Source organism: Lates calcarifer, linkage group LG5 (genome assembly GCF_001640805.2).
Source record: "Lates calcarifer isolate ASB-BC8 linkage group LG5, TLL_Latcal_v3, whole genome shotgun sequence".
Classification (NCBI taxonomy): Eukaryota; Metazoa; Chordata; class Actinopteri; family Centropomidae; genus Lates; species Lates calcarifer.
Window position 1 is genome coordinate 12,274,475 of NC_066837.1, and position 15,175 is coordinate 12,289,649.

The following is a 15,175-nucleotide window of genomic DNA, read 5'->3' on the forward strand; positions in this document are numbered from 1 at the left end:
TTTTAAAGCTAAATTTGCATTTACTTTGAATAATTATTCTTTAGTTACTCACAAATGAGTAGATTGTTCAACAGTTAAATCACATGACATGGTTACCATATTGTCTATGGAATCTATGAATCATTAAACAACAGCAAAGGCACATTTCTTTGTACAGTGTTACTTGCTCTGCTCACCCCGATGTGAAAAGGTCCGGTGAAATAATCCAAATTGGCCTGAATGAAGCCGATGTTTTTCAGACCGAGCTCTGCACTGCGACACTGGGCCCTGACCAAAGACTCCTCTTTGTTCTCTATGAGGATGACCTTGAATAAAGACAGAGAAAAACTCACACAGCTGCATGTGATTGCTACTTTTTCAGATGACTTGGAATGAGCAAGAATAAAGTTCAAACGTACGGCGAAATATAACAATGTTCAAAACAAGAAGATTTACGCAGGATCAAACAGTAAACTCTAAGAATGAACATTAAACACAGGCTTTAATTACCATGAGATGACACGAGACATATTCTTTAATAAATAATAAATAGAATAAAAGAACAAAACATTACAAAGACCACAAACATATTATGACTTTCTCATCACTAATTGATTTGTTGGTTCATCTTTTAGTCTTTAAAATCAAACACGCACATGTGCACATATACACACACACACACATTACCTGGCAATCTGGAAGAGTGTGAGCCAGAACAATCCCTACATGGCCCTGAGAGACAGCACAAAGAAAATGGAAATTCATGACAGGAAAAGCAGCACACATCAAAGAAGGCATCAATAGAGTTATGATTAGTCCTGCCCTTTCCAACCAAGCATTGAACCTTTAGCCATGCAGCCCTGCCGCTCTGAGTCAGTGTGCATTTTCATGAGTGTAATTACCAGTCTGCCAGCGTACACCGGCCAAAAACAAAATGCATTTAAAGGGGAAAGAAAAATATGAGAACTAGTTGCTCTCAGATGGTTGCTAATGGAGAAGCAGTCTGATGTACCCAAGGTCAGGTGCGGTGATAAATATACATGCAAAGCCGGACTGATGGATGAGTACACCTACCGTTCCACTGCAGAAATCCACAATGGTGTATCCCGGCCTGGCTAGCTCTGTAACCATGGCAACTAAGTTATTCAGCTGTTGCCTCTTCCTGACAGCACGGATATTTGACATTTTCCCTGCAAAAGAGCACAAGTTCACGAAGTGGAAAAGCAACAGGTTTTTACAGGCAATTACACTGAAAAGGAGAAAAAAAAAAAAAAAACTGAGCCATCAAACAGAAACGGGAATTTCATTTCGAATTTTAAAAGCCTGTTATGTAGCTCGGCTGGTTCCTGTACTTATACTACATATTCGTCATTTCTTTAATGTCCTCCTTTCCTTTGCAATCAGTGCAGAAACAGCCCCCATCCCCCTCCACCACCTGCTCAAATTTTGATTTACAACCAAACATTTCAGCTAATGGTTATGGCACACATATAAAAAGGCCTCAGCTCTCTCATCAGTATGTTTCTAGCCAATTGCCAACTAGGGAGTCTAAACAATCATTCAACATCATCAAAAGCGAGCCTCCGAGCCACAATCGTGCGTCCTCCTTATTTGATGGCACAACTTTCTGCTGCTGTGCGAGCAGTATGTACCCCATTAACTCAAAGCACATTTCAATCTCCTGCATCTCCCTCTGCCGTCTTCTCGCGCGCCACATCAGCAGTGAGCCGCTGACATGCTGTGCCAATACCATCTCTGCTCCATGAATCTGGAGTGACGAGTGTTTCATTTAATCCTGAGACACACCCCTCATATGCACACAAGTGGAATATCAGAAAAATATTATTCCCACACTTTCCTACTCACGCTGCTTTGTATACGACAACAGGGGAGGAGAGAAGGCAGAAGAGACTTTTCATTCCGCTGACACAAATAGGAAATATCATTCAGCTTCTCACACTGTCTGTTATTAAGCTGATCCCAGTCGTAAGGAGAGCACAATGGAGAAAGTAAGGGATGAATTTAAATACAGAGAAACAGTGGGGAGGGTATTGACAAGCCCATGCTCTTCATTTGGATGAGTAATTCACATGGGTGCAGGCACTTTTATGTATCCATGGCTCTGGAGAGACCTCGGTATAGAGGCCTTTTGATGCATCTGAACACATTTAGATTTTAATTGCTAATTGCAATGCAGAGTGTGATAAAAGTCAACAGGGCGGAAATAGAGAGGCTTAGTATGAAGACATATAATAACCGAACAAAGAAACACTGGAGGTTATCTACAGAGGACTCAAACTTCTGCTCATGTGATATCTACACTGATCACAACAACTGAATATTTGACCACAAGAAGCACAAACTTTGAACACAACACTCACATATTATTACCTGATAAAGCTGATATGGTAACCATGGTGACCATTAACACATTCAAAAGAAGACTAGCATTCATTTGCAATTGTGTTTTTGGCAAACTGACTGATAAAAGTCCAATATTCACTCTGCTTTTGGCTCTGTTAAAAAACTGAAGTGCAAAAGGTGTGTGCTCCTTGCATAAAAAAAGTGTACAAATTGATTTTACAGTTTGTGTATGTGTGTGTGTGTTTGACTTCCAGCATTACTCCTCAGACAGGACTGTGGTGCTTGATGAAGTTTAACCACACGGCTTGAGGTCAAACCCATGAGCGACGTAGAGCTGAGTGGGTGGCAGCAGAACAACTCACCACATGCCAGTCGACCTCTTCCTTTGTTTTCAATCTCACTTATTTAAAAGATAGGTTCTGGGAAAACAGTAAATCTGAGAGAAGTCTTTAAAGTTCACGCCCTGGGTTACTGTAATTGTGTCAAATTCACCCAATTTCAGATGAACATCACAGAGTATGTACTAAACAGAGCAGAGGTCAAAAAGCCACAAGATGTGAAAAGAAAAACAAGAGTAGGAACACACTGTAGAGAATACTAAACATGTCTATAGAGGCTTAATGACACAAATAACATGGAACTTGTTTCATGTTTCCCTTGAATTTCAAATGGTTAGCCAAGTGGATCTTCCTGCAATATAAGTCACTATGAATTTTATAGCAGACACCTTTAAGGGAAAAAGAGACATAAAAAGATTTATTTGCTTTCCCTTTATTTTAGGAATTACTTTGGCATAGATAGGAAAGGAAAGGGAGAAGAATCAATACCTTAATTAAAGATACAAATGGTTATAGTTTCAACTTTTATCATTATCACAATAACTGACAACATCAATCCCCAAAGTGAATTTCCCTCTCTACTTGCAACTTAATTGAAGGTTTTATTTACTTCTCTCTTTCTGCCTTAACACAGCTGAAGGTCTGGATAAACCACACAGTTGTTAAATATTTAAGACTTAATTAATATGTTGATCACCCCTAGCTGACATGGCTGAAAATGGAAATGATGCTTTGTATCAGTATTAGTGCCCATTAAAGGTATCAGAGTTCTACTGTGTTACACCCTAACACAGAGACAAATACTGAATTTTAGGGATTATGGGCTAAGTCACTTTTTTCAGTCATTAAAAGAAGGGTCATATTGATGCTGATACAAGTGAACTTGCTTCAGTCACCTCTGAGTTTGATCTGCTGTATGAGATGTATTTAGTTCCAGAGCAGCTGCATCCCTTGACCCTGCCCAGTGCCTAACAGGCCGTGTGCCCAGGTAATGAGCCCACAAGGTAATGCTCCTACATCGTTTCTTTGCTAAGAGGGTCATGCAGGATTCCACTCACAGGCAAGCACATCCCCCAGGGTCATCATGAGACATCATCGTTTGTCTTTCAGGAGGAACCCTGCACTGAATTGAAATCCACTTTCCTGGAAGAACGCTGATACTGGAGGATTCTGTGAGACCTTGGATTATGTCCAATAATGTGTGGCTAGAAAGCTAACACTAATTAGTGGCCTGAGACAGGACACCAGCTCCAGTCTAGTAACAATGTCTTGACCTGTCAGAGGTTTTCAAGACACATCTGACTGGGAGGAACATCGAGGACACACAAATTTCTCTGATGGTGTCCCAGAGTGCTCAAGATCCCTCGGAGGAAATGGAGAAAGTATCTGTGAAAAGGCTTGTTTCTTTTTTTCGGCAGTGTACCTTCTGCCATGCACTGTTCAAACTACACACCTTGTAATCAGGATTCTTGAAATCGTTGGGGTTTGCACACATGACTGATCAGCGACAGGGAGTCAGAACAAGTCTGTCTGGTTTCTAAGCTACATTTTGTCACAAAAGGCGCACAAGAAGTGACACAGGAAATAACGTGTGAGACAGAGCATTTTTTTCTTCCGCGTGTGAGTTGTTTGTGCACTGACTCGCAGCGCAAAGGAAGGCTTGTTGATGCTGTACAACTCCTCCACCAGGTTTCCCCTTATCCCATGTCTTGTGCTCTCATTGGCTTCAGCTTGTCGCCACACTCAAGTGCCAGGAACTACCAGGTAACAACACTTTTCATATGACTGGATTTAGACTCTCTGCAATGGATCGGTAAGTCTCTCGGATCATGTCTTTGAACACTTTACAAATAGCGATCAGGCACTGATCCAATCAGGGCTAAGTGTGTAGGACAGCTGCTCTGTTGCCACCACAACCACGACCAGGACAAGTGGATGGATGGATGGATGGATGGATGGACAGACCATAACTGGCCTGTGCTGCACACTGCACACCATCTTTGTGACCATCTGCAGTTAGCACTGTCACCACTTTTGCAGCTGTAACATTGCTCTGTCACACCTATCACTTTCCAAGTATTAGACAGCAGGAAACATATTTATTGAAGCAGGGCTTGATGCCAGAATGGATTCTCTATCCAATAAACAAAATCATTATATGACAAGATGATGCCAGAGTTGCCAGTTTAAGAATAAGCTAGGATATGACATCTACCATTAGCCTCAATGACAACGAATACAACCGCTGCAGCAGAATGGAGCTCAGTGGAATAAAACATAACACCACAGCTGTGACATGGAAACCTCAAAAGTTTTACCCCAACTCCAACTCACAAGAGAAAAACAATCATAGACCATGTAATTCACAGAGAGTTCAGAAGGAGAGGGGCCCATCTGCACGGTAATTTCTTTGCACTTTTCTTTCCTCATGCATCCCAACTAGATCTTCTGTCTTCCAGCCATTTTAGAACCAGCCACAGCAATCACAGGCATGACAGGAACTGACTGCAGCTGTCATCTAGCCAGATCCAAATGATGCACTACCAAGAAGAGTCGCTGACAGGTGGACATTAACTGAACTCCCCTTCTCTGTAATTATTCACATCACAGCGCATGTACAAGAGTGAGGACGTGCTGCATTGTTTTAGCAATTAGTCAGGCACTGTCTTTTTTTTTTAGCCTTGCGCCAAGTATATATAAAAATGCAAATAAACATGCATAAATTAACACTGAAGGGGTGAAAATTAAGACAACATCACGTCAAGCTACACATCTGAGTCCATGTTATAGGAAATTAAAGACTATAAAAAAACTGAATCCACAGTCTCCTTTCCAGCTGAAACTTGGCATCATGGAATATAATCCTTTGCTTGTATTAGACAAACAATGAGAACACACTGGCAAGGGAAAATACAATGTTTGGCCAAATGTGATTGCATAGTAAAAATCTTATTTTCTTACAACAAGCAAAACCAAAAAGAAATCCACCGACATGGCGAGATTATTCCACTTTTCCAATCAAAACTTCACAGCAAATTTCACCAATTTTCTAGAATCGGGGGTAATTTGTTTGCTAGCAGTGCAGCTATCTGTCTGTTTATGTTTTGTCTGAAGATACTCATTTCTGAACAAAACCTGAAACAACTGCAGTGGGAACAAGTGGGATTATCTGACAGATGTGTTTGTTGTTTTAAGGGTAAAAAGAAGCCTAATGTTTACTATTTGTGGAGTGGATTTATCTCTTGTCTGTATATTAATTTTCATACAACATAATTTCATACACTATTCTTTGGATTTTTAGATTTGCCTGAGCGTAGAATACTGGCCAGCCACAATCCAAGTCTTCCTGTGCAGTTGAAAATGTAATTATTTTCTTATTCCAGCTTGGGTTTCCTTGACCTCGGAGTATACTTTGCCGACATGTTCCATTGGATGGAATCAGATGGGGCTCAGGTGTTTTCCTCTGACAGACTTTTCTGTTTAACCTCCTTCCCAAAAGCAGAATATACTGATGGTGGTGGTGTTTTATGAACAGGTGCACAGACACGTACCCCACCCAGATAACCACTGGCACCAAGCCAGAGATGACAGAGCCAGTGAGAGTCTTGGTATCAGGGAAACAAGTTTTCTGTTTTTTCCAGCAGGTTGACATCTCCCAGTGCTCATTGAGAAGAAAACATGTTGTGGCTGCATCACTGGGAGAGACTGAGGGTCCATTAGCCTGCGTGTCCTCTACTGTTAAATGTTGCCTACCGCTGCTGCTGCTGGCAGAGAGCCCTGTTCTCTTCCTTTTTCCCCTGATGCTGCAGAAGTGCCCATGGCCTTATCAAGAAGGTCCATCACACAGATTAGAATGTAAACACACCACTGTGGCACAGGGGACCTCTGTTTGGGTTCTGCAGGATCCAACAGCTGCCATCTCTCAAGAGGACATGCTGGTTTGAAGAGCAAACATGAGAGAGAGATGGTTTGGAGATCCTGGTTTAGATTAAGTTTTTAAATTTATGACTGCATTATTTTGAATTTAAGTGTTTGGATTTGATATATTATAGTTTTCTTGCTAACTCTACTTACTGCCAGAGAAGTTGAAATACATACAGGAAAAGTTTGCTATCTCTAAATTACATCTGAAAGAGGGCAGTTGAATTATATTTGAAGACAACTCAAACGCTCTCTATGTGAAGAGAATGTGCAAGCTCTTATGTGACAGAGTGAGCCTGTTACTTTCACAGTGTACTATGATGTAGATTATTTGTAGCCTTAATGTTAGGCTAGAATGTCTTCATATGTTCACCTAAAGTGTGCACACCAAAGTTACACGGGCCCCAAAAGTGTCCAGTAACCTACAGAAGTTATCTTCTGGCTCACGTTACGTGTTTTACTGCTAGAGAGGAAAGAAATTCCTTACAGACTGAAAGCGTCTCCAGACGTGTTTACCACAGAAATGTTCCAGACAGAGTCATCTGTCAACGAACGGGAAATATGGTGTCACACTATGTCATGTTAGAAGATGGTGAGCCTACAGGAAAAGTCTTGAAAACACTTAGGTTACACAGAAACTCTTTACATGGTTCTAAAATTGAAATCTTCCAAGAATGTGTGAATATATGACTTAAATAGCACAAAATGCATTTTTATTATAGTATCACAATACATTCTAAATATATTACTACTACTATTACTACTACTTTGCTTAATTCTGTGTTTCTCATCTTCAAATAGTCTGCTTCTCATTTTATAATAATATAAAGTACACAAATATAAAAGTGCTTGAGGTGGTTGTTCATGTAGGATAATACTTTATCCTAAATAATATTGACAGTCAATAGCGATCTAAAATAAGTAATAAATTTGGCAAAACACAGTTAATAAAATAAATAAGACAGTGGTTTATCCTTTGTCACAGAGATGTTTATACTCCTCCAGGAGAAGGCAACTTTAATGATTTTTTTATGAGCTCATTTTTTCACACCTCTCAGCCAATCTGATGGAAACAAATAAGCAGAAGCACAGGTCAATAAATCAGTGAGAACCTGTGAAAAGGGTCACCAGTGGGAAGGAAGACATGTACATACTGCATCTGAGTTCTTTAAAGAGTTAATCTTTGCATTCAGGTTCATCCATTTTAGTGTATGTGTCAGTATAAACAAAATGATGCAGCATGAGCACACGAGTTGTGCACAGTCGGACCGTATCCAAGCACTCTGCATATACTTGTACATGTAAGCACAGGGGCACAAAATATGGAGAAGTGTTGTGTGAAATGAAATGGAAACAGGAAAGGTGTGGTGGATCATTATCTTCTCAGCCTGACTTTCAGCAGCTCCTCTGATTGGTATCATGTCTGAATGCCTGGATCCTGCTCAAGTAGTCGTGAATGTACCAGTGCGTCAGTTGAGACAGGATCAGCTTGGCTGTCTTAGTCCTTCAGAGGAACAATAACAATGTTTCCTTGTCTTGGCAGCAGCTCAGAACAATGCAGTGTGTGTCATAAAAACAAAGGATGGAGTGGCAGGTCTTGGAAAGGTTGAAAAATAAAGCACAAACTTAACCTGTTAATACTTGCTTCCTGCAGCAGCCCAGGGTTGTTGAAACTGCTAAATAATATCAAATCCATACATTGACTAAGCCATAGCCTGTCCAGGTATGTGAATGTGCCATGCACATTGGCTAATGGAACCGTGACTGCTCTTAAAGTGCCCGGTGTGAGAGAGCACGCTTTATTTCCTTTTTGTGACTGGGAGAGTGCAGAGTGCTGTGAATTGCACACATGGGTTCTGCAGGAATAAACCACAGTGAAGAGTGCTTCTATCTGCGTAATAAACAAAGTGCCTGCAGCTCAGTAACAAAGGGAAAATGGATTACCAAGACTCTGACAAAGGTGTATGGAAGAAAAGCTACAGGAATAACAACATGGTACATACAACGACTCATCTCTTAAAATCTGAATTTCCCCTCAATATTCCTCTTAAGTGACTTTAAATTTAAAAGAACTTTTCCTCAGTATGACAGTATCACCAATATACCCTGTATCTACTTGTTCAAACACTTCATTAATGACTTAATTATCATTTTATGATGGTTACAATAAGTGAAGTCCCAGGGGTCATAGTTCATACCGCTGCTTCGTTCTAACTAATGGTAATATTTTAGATGTTTTTGCTCATGTAAAACATTTGTCACTTAGCGAATTAAAACTCTAATTACACACAGCTAATTACACATTTGCTACAGCCTGTCAAAACATATGCATGACCTCTCCCTTTTAAGCAGAACGTTTTCTCGATGCATTCTTTGAATATCTGTAAAACAACACAGAATAAGCCAAGTAATCCTCCCTACGGACGCAAGGTCTTTGACAACAAGTCTTTGTTTAAGTTTTCTCTCATTCCAGTGTAGATTGTGGTGTGTGCATGTAGCTGCTGCTCATAGAGATGTGAAAGCATGATCAGAGGGAGACAGAAAGGGAAAGCAGACAACTGTTGCATAACAGGAGCAATGTTTTTTGAAACGTGAGCCAGCAAATGTGAGGTTATCTCGTTAGTGCTGGATTTGCTTTGCATGGGTTTAATTTCTGTAAGGAGAACCAAACTCATTTTATCACAATTCCACAGAGTTAAAGGCACCTTCAACATATTCTTTATGTGACTAGATTCTGGCAGTAGCCCATGTTTTTGTGAATGGCAATAGAAATAATTTAACAGTATTTAGCTGGCAGGGCTGTAGTTTGAGCTTGGCATGGACTACTGTGGGCAACTTGCAATGTCTTCTCCATAATTTACAATTTGGAACTTTGAAGCGTTTGCACTGGAGCAGAAAAGCTCCCATATGGCCATATGTTCCTTATTAAGGAAATCTATGGACCAAAGGATGAGGAAATGAACATCTATGCAAAGTGTTGATAGGAGGAGAGAAGGAGAGAAATCTAAATTCATGGTGCCTCTCTGGCAGTTTAAATATTCTGGGGAACAATCCCAAAAGCTACACAACATCACAACATCAACAACTGCAACTGTGCTGTGAGGTATTTAGAAAAGTTTGAGGCTACGCAGCCAAACACTGAGCAGCTACTAAATATAATCTTGTTGAATCGGCTTGAAGTAAAAAAAAAAAAAAAAAGACATTCGCAAGGCTGAAAGCTTCGATTGTTGTCACGTTGTCAGGGGAAAAAAAAAGCACTTTCACAGCAGCAGTCACTGAAATTTTTCAATGTATTTGCATAAGACTGTGATGACAAGAAAAACGAGAGGTAATGAAGACAAACACAAGAGGAAAAAACTCCTCAGTGTGCATCGTTCAGCAGCTTTGGAATGTCTGTCAAAACATGACCAGACGTAGCTGTAGGCAAGAGGTCTGCGTAATTATGGAGCTCCCATCGTCCCTCTCACAGGCCACAGCACATACCTAATTCATCTGCACTGTTTAGTTTCAAAACGGGCGGGGAAGCTGAGACATCACTTATGCTTTTCCAAATGCATCCAATTACTAACTTTTCTGTTCCACATGGACAGTGTCACATCAGCACACCTTATCTGCACATAAACTGTCACACTGGAAATCTGAACTTATGCTAGTTAAGGGCTGAAATGGTTTGTTAATAAAGTGATTAGTCTGTGGGAAGAAAGTTTACAATTGTAGATTTTGATATTCAGCTCATAAATACCTGGACAAAGCCTCTTAAGCTCAAAGATTTACTTGTTTTTTCTGTATATTATACAGGTGTAAATTTAATCCTCTTAGATTTTTTGATTTTTTCTCAGTCAATAAAAAGCTGTTTAAAAGAAGTTTTGACTGGAAACTTGTAATGGCCACAGATGGATGAATAAACCAATAATGAGAAACATCATTAGTTGCAGTTGCAAATGTCAGCAAACCAAAACTGGTAACACTTCGTTTTGCAGGTACCATTAGTCTACATAATCTCAGAGAGGAGAACTGATATTTAAACTTTAGGTTCTTGGAATGAATAACTTAATAGGGTACTGATTACAGGAGACAATGTTCATTTATTCCAATTAGTGGCACCAATTGAGAATATAGGTATAATGGAGGTATTATAAAGGCATAATGGATGAGTGTTTGCTTGGGTCTGAATGGAGACGTTCTTCCAAAGAAATTCTTCTGGAAATCAGTAACAGCTTATGAACCCGAGACAGCTCTTCAAACAAACTCAAGTCTCATAATTTGTTATATTTTCCCATAAAAAGTATGAAATGATGATGTTCTTTCGAGATATCTTCTGAGGAATTTTTATGTTATGTATTGTAAAACATGCCAAAGTGTCTAATATTGATTTGTAGAGACCTTCTCCAGTCTGTTGATAGTGTTTCACCTCATTTGTCTTGTCAAAATAACCACAGACAAACACAACACCTTTCCAAACCTATACACGTTTATCATGGCAACAGAACTTTCTTCATCATCAAAGAGCAGTTTTTTGTGAAGAATGTTAATGTGTTGGGAATATATATGCTTTCATCTGAAAACTTTTTCTTGAAGATGTTGTTAAAAGGATTACCAAAGAAAGCCAAAGGCAACACTGCAGCAAGTTCAACAGCAAATCTCAGATATTTCCATTTTATTGCAACATTTATCAAGAAAATACTGTATATTTTGGACAATGATTGCACTGTGACATTTTCACTTTGACATTTTCATATTGGCACATGCCTAGCAGACAGAGACAGAGCAATCTTGCTCCTTTTGGCTACCATTCACTGTGCAGGTTAACTTGACTGACTTGCAGTCTGTCTCCTGAGTGCTGTTCACTGCACTGTTTGAAGTGGATGTGGCAAAACAACATCTACACTCCTCTGCTTTAAAACTTGGGGAGTTTGGAATCGATCTATGCTGCTGGTGAATTTGTCTGCCATGGGCAGAGGAGAAAAAAATACTGTGGTTGTTCAGACAGGATTCAAATGACTGAAGTGCACTAATCCTGATCAACACATTGACAGCTAAGCTCAGTTCAGGTAAGAAACAAATGACCTGAGGCTGCCCACGAGCTGACACGTCGGTAAACCATATCTGAAAGGAAAACACAAGATTTTGCTCAATCAATAGACTCAACATGGATTTTACACTTTAAAATATCAACCTGTGATTTAACAAAAGCAGAACTGCCACACTAACAAACAACACAACAAGATTGGTTGCACATGACTTTAAATTTAGCGTGTCCTTCAAACAGTACTTTCCCTGATGTGACCCTGTCGTAAAATGCATCACTGAACACAAAAAAAAGATGGAAAAACTCATTCCCATCCTGAGCTAAGCACCATGAACAGAGGAAATCACGGAATATAGATACTGTAATGTGTTTTTGAGGCTACCGTAAGTGTTCCCCAACTTCATTTTCCTGTACTAAAATATTTATTATATTGTACTGCTTCTGCAAAATTGCTGTCAGATACACTCTGCCAGATATCCTCCACAACACGTGACACACACATAGATCTGTTTATACCACACAGGGTGTTTGCTACATTTTGTGTTGCCCAAGGACGATCTGTGCATTGTGGATGTGTATTTGTTTCTAATACTCTAGGTGTACATGATGTGTTCAGTGGTTGTTGGTGCTTACAGTCCATGTGTAAAGTTGACATTTTTAAGCTACGTATGGATGGACTAAGAGTTGCGTATGTGGGCAGATGATGAAATTCATGTAACACAGGTCCCTTGGTACAACATGGATATGGAAAGTATGATGTGTGGAGGAAAGTAAAAGTCAAAGAAATACTGCACATTCTAGAGGTGAGACACACCACGTTAACACCATCATCTGCGAGAGATATGTTGTTTATTATTTTTGAAATACCAAGCAATATATTTATTGTAAATGGCATACAGTTGAAAACTTTTAGATAAAAGGAACTTCTAATTGGGATTTGTCAGTAACAATTGACATTTTACAGATGTATCCCTGAACATTGTTGGGGTGTGGGTTTCCTGGTGGGTTTGAATGGACATCAAATGAAAAAGTCAAGTCAGATCTACAGTTAAATTCACCAAGAAGAGGCCTTCTGTTGAGTTAAATTCAAAAAACATAAATGGTAAATTATTAATGTAGGATTATTGGGTTGCATGACTGAATAGAATAGAACAGAATAGGCATCATCAGTGTTTTATCACCTCCGCCAAGGAGGTAATTTTTTTCACCTGTCTGTTGGATTACACAAAAAGTACCAAACTGATTTGCACCTTAGCAGAGGGATGAGGCATGAGCCAGAGAAGAACCCATTACATTTTTGTCCAGATCCAGTTAAAGGGGCAGTTCCATTTTTTAAAAATATTTTTTATAAGATTTTAATTAAAAAAAATTTTTTTTTAAGATTTTTAAAGATTACAAGATTTCTCTGTGAGGATCTGAAACCTGGATATAAAAAATCAGACATATTTATGGTGTTGAGATCTATGAGTTTGTGCAACTTGATGCAGATCCAGATCTTGATTTAGCACTTTTCTCCTGCACTGTGGTAGGTCTGGTTTTGTCTGTAAAAAACTTTTAATAACACTAAGAATGGAATAAATATTTTCTGTAAACAAAGTCAACAGAATATTTAAATGCAGCTGTTCTTCCTGTTATGTCTGCTGAAAACCTTCCCCCACAATTTCTTTTTCAAACTAAACAGTTTGTTTTTATTCAGTGCACACTCTGCCCCTTCATCCCTGCTCTCTGTACTCTGCCGGAGCTGTCAAAGTCAGGGAGTAAGTGGCACAACGCTGGCATCTGTGGAGGGCCGTGTCAACGTCTTCTGGCCTGCCACCTTTGTAAAATCTTCCAGCATGGCTTTCAGCTCTAGCCTTGCAGTGCTAAGTCAAGGATAAATAAAGGCTGGCTGGACTCCAGCCAGCTGGTGTCCCAGCTCCCCCTGGTTTTCTTATGAGACGTTGGGTTGCCAAAGCCATGGCCCCTCTACTGGGAGAAATAAAGGGATTCTCCTTTAAACTCTGTGCATTAAGCTTATTTGTCACTGCAGAAGTAGACTCCTGGTGTTTGAAGGGAAAGTTTTCACAAACACTCTTTCTTGTCAGACTGCAGATCATTATCCCTTTAATATATTCTGAAATAGGCATTTTATTTTTGTGATGGAAAGTATATGTTTAGTCTCAATGTATATCTATTTCCCTATTATAGTTGCAAATGCGTTTGAAATGCACAAATATTCTTATTTAAGAAAGTGGGACGAGAATCAAGGGATTGCAGATTGGCCACAAACACTACATGTGCCCTTTGGATAATTAGAGCAGGATTTGGATGAATCATTATTCTGTCTTACTGAGCCACCTGCATACTAGAAAAACACTTCATACAAGCTATTGTTTCTCTCCAATTCTTGCAGGTCGCTGGAATCTTGGCTCTCTCTCACCACTTATCACAAAATAGAAGCCAAAATAACTCAATTATATGACATGAAATTTTGACAAAAGGACAAATTTGTGCTGGTAACTCCGCGAATATGAATGACTGTCCAGATTTTAACAGGCACATACACACAAGTGAACACATTATAGCCATTATAGAGTATGAAAAGGTAGAGCAATGGAAGCCCCTGCAATTTAGGTGATATATGTTTATTCTTCAATGCACTGCACACGCAGAAACAGACAAAACACACACTAACTCACAGCCACACACAAATGACAACTCACCCCTATAGCAGTGTAAGCCAACACCATGTGGGTGTAAAAAAACATGAGGGAAAACTCTGCTAACAACAAGACGTAGCACACAGACAGACAGAAACAGAGACACACATGCCAGAGTCCATACACAGCCTTCTTTTGAACCAAATTAGATGTGGGCACTGGGGGAGGTCTCACAGTACCACACTGAAACCAAATATGACACCTCATCTATTACAGTGGGCACCAGATACAGAATATAATAATAAGCCTTGAGCCTTTCTTTGAGCCCATGCCGACAAAATTAGAGACTCCAGTCGGGTCACTTTGTTCAGGGATGGGAAGAACAAATACAAAAGTGATGCACTTACTTTTGACAATGGCAAAATGCTTTGAATTTGTTGTCGGAAGTGTGTGAAAATAAATTTTAACATACTCCCTTCATGTCAAAGCAATGCTCACGGCACAAGGTTGCGGAGGAAAGTGAAAAGGTTAAGAGGTTAGAAATGTAATGACAATGCAAGGCATGTAGGCAAAGACGGAGGAGAGAAAAAAGACAGAAAGAGTCAATATAAATAAAGAGGTAAACTAAAACAGAAGTAGCCGGAAAACCAGACAGAAGGAGAGATAATAAAGAAAACTGGACTGGAGAAATATAAGAACAGAAATAAAACAAACACTACTACATTTTACTCAGACCCATTCTGTGAAATATCTATCTCCTGTAATTAACAAGAGTCTGTGAACACAACATGCCAAGCCATAAAATGTGCAAATGAAACTGACAGATGTCCTGAGAATCCTTCCAAATCAAGTATCATATTACTGTTTTCAACTTTGAGTTGATAATTTGGGTTACTGAATTGGTT

The 15,175-nt window shown here is 39.5% G+C and overlaps 1 protein-coding gene across 1 annotated transcript in view; it reads right to left on the minus strand.

The window, feature by feature from the left end:
- gstcd (glutathione S-transferase, C-terminal domain containing) overlaps positions 1–15,175 on the minus strand; it is a 48,706-nt gene that overhangs the window by 14,810 nt on the left and 18,721 nt on the right. Inside the window, 3 exon segments of the mRNA XM_051070590.1 lie at positions 177–305; positions 667–711; positions 1,054–1,169. Of these exon segments, the coding sequence (XP_050926547.1) occupies positions 177–305; positions 667–711; positions 1,054–1,169 (290 nt within the window).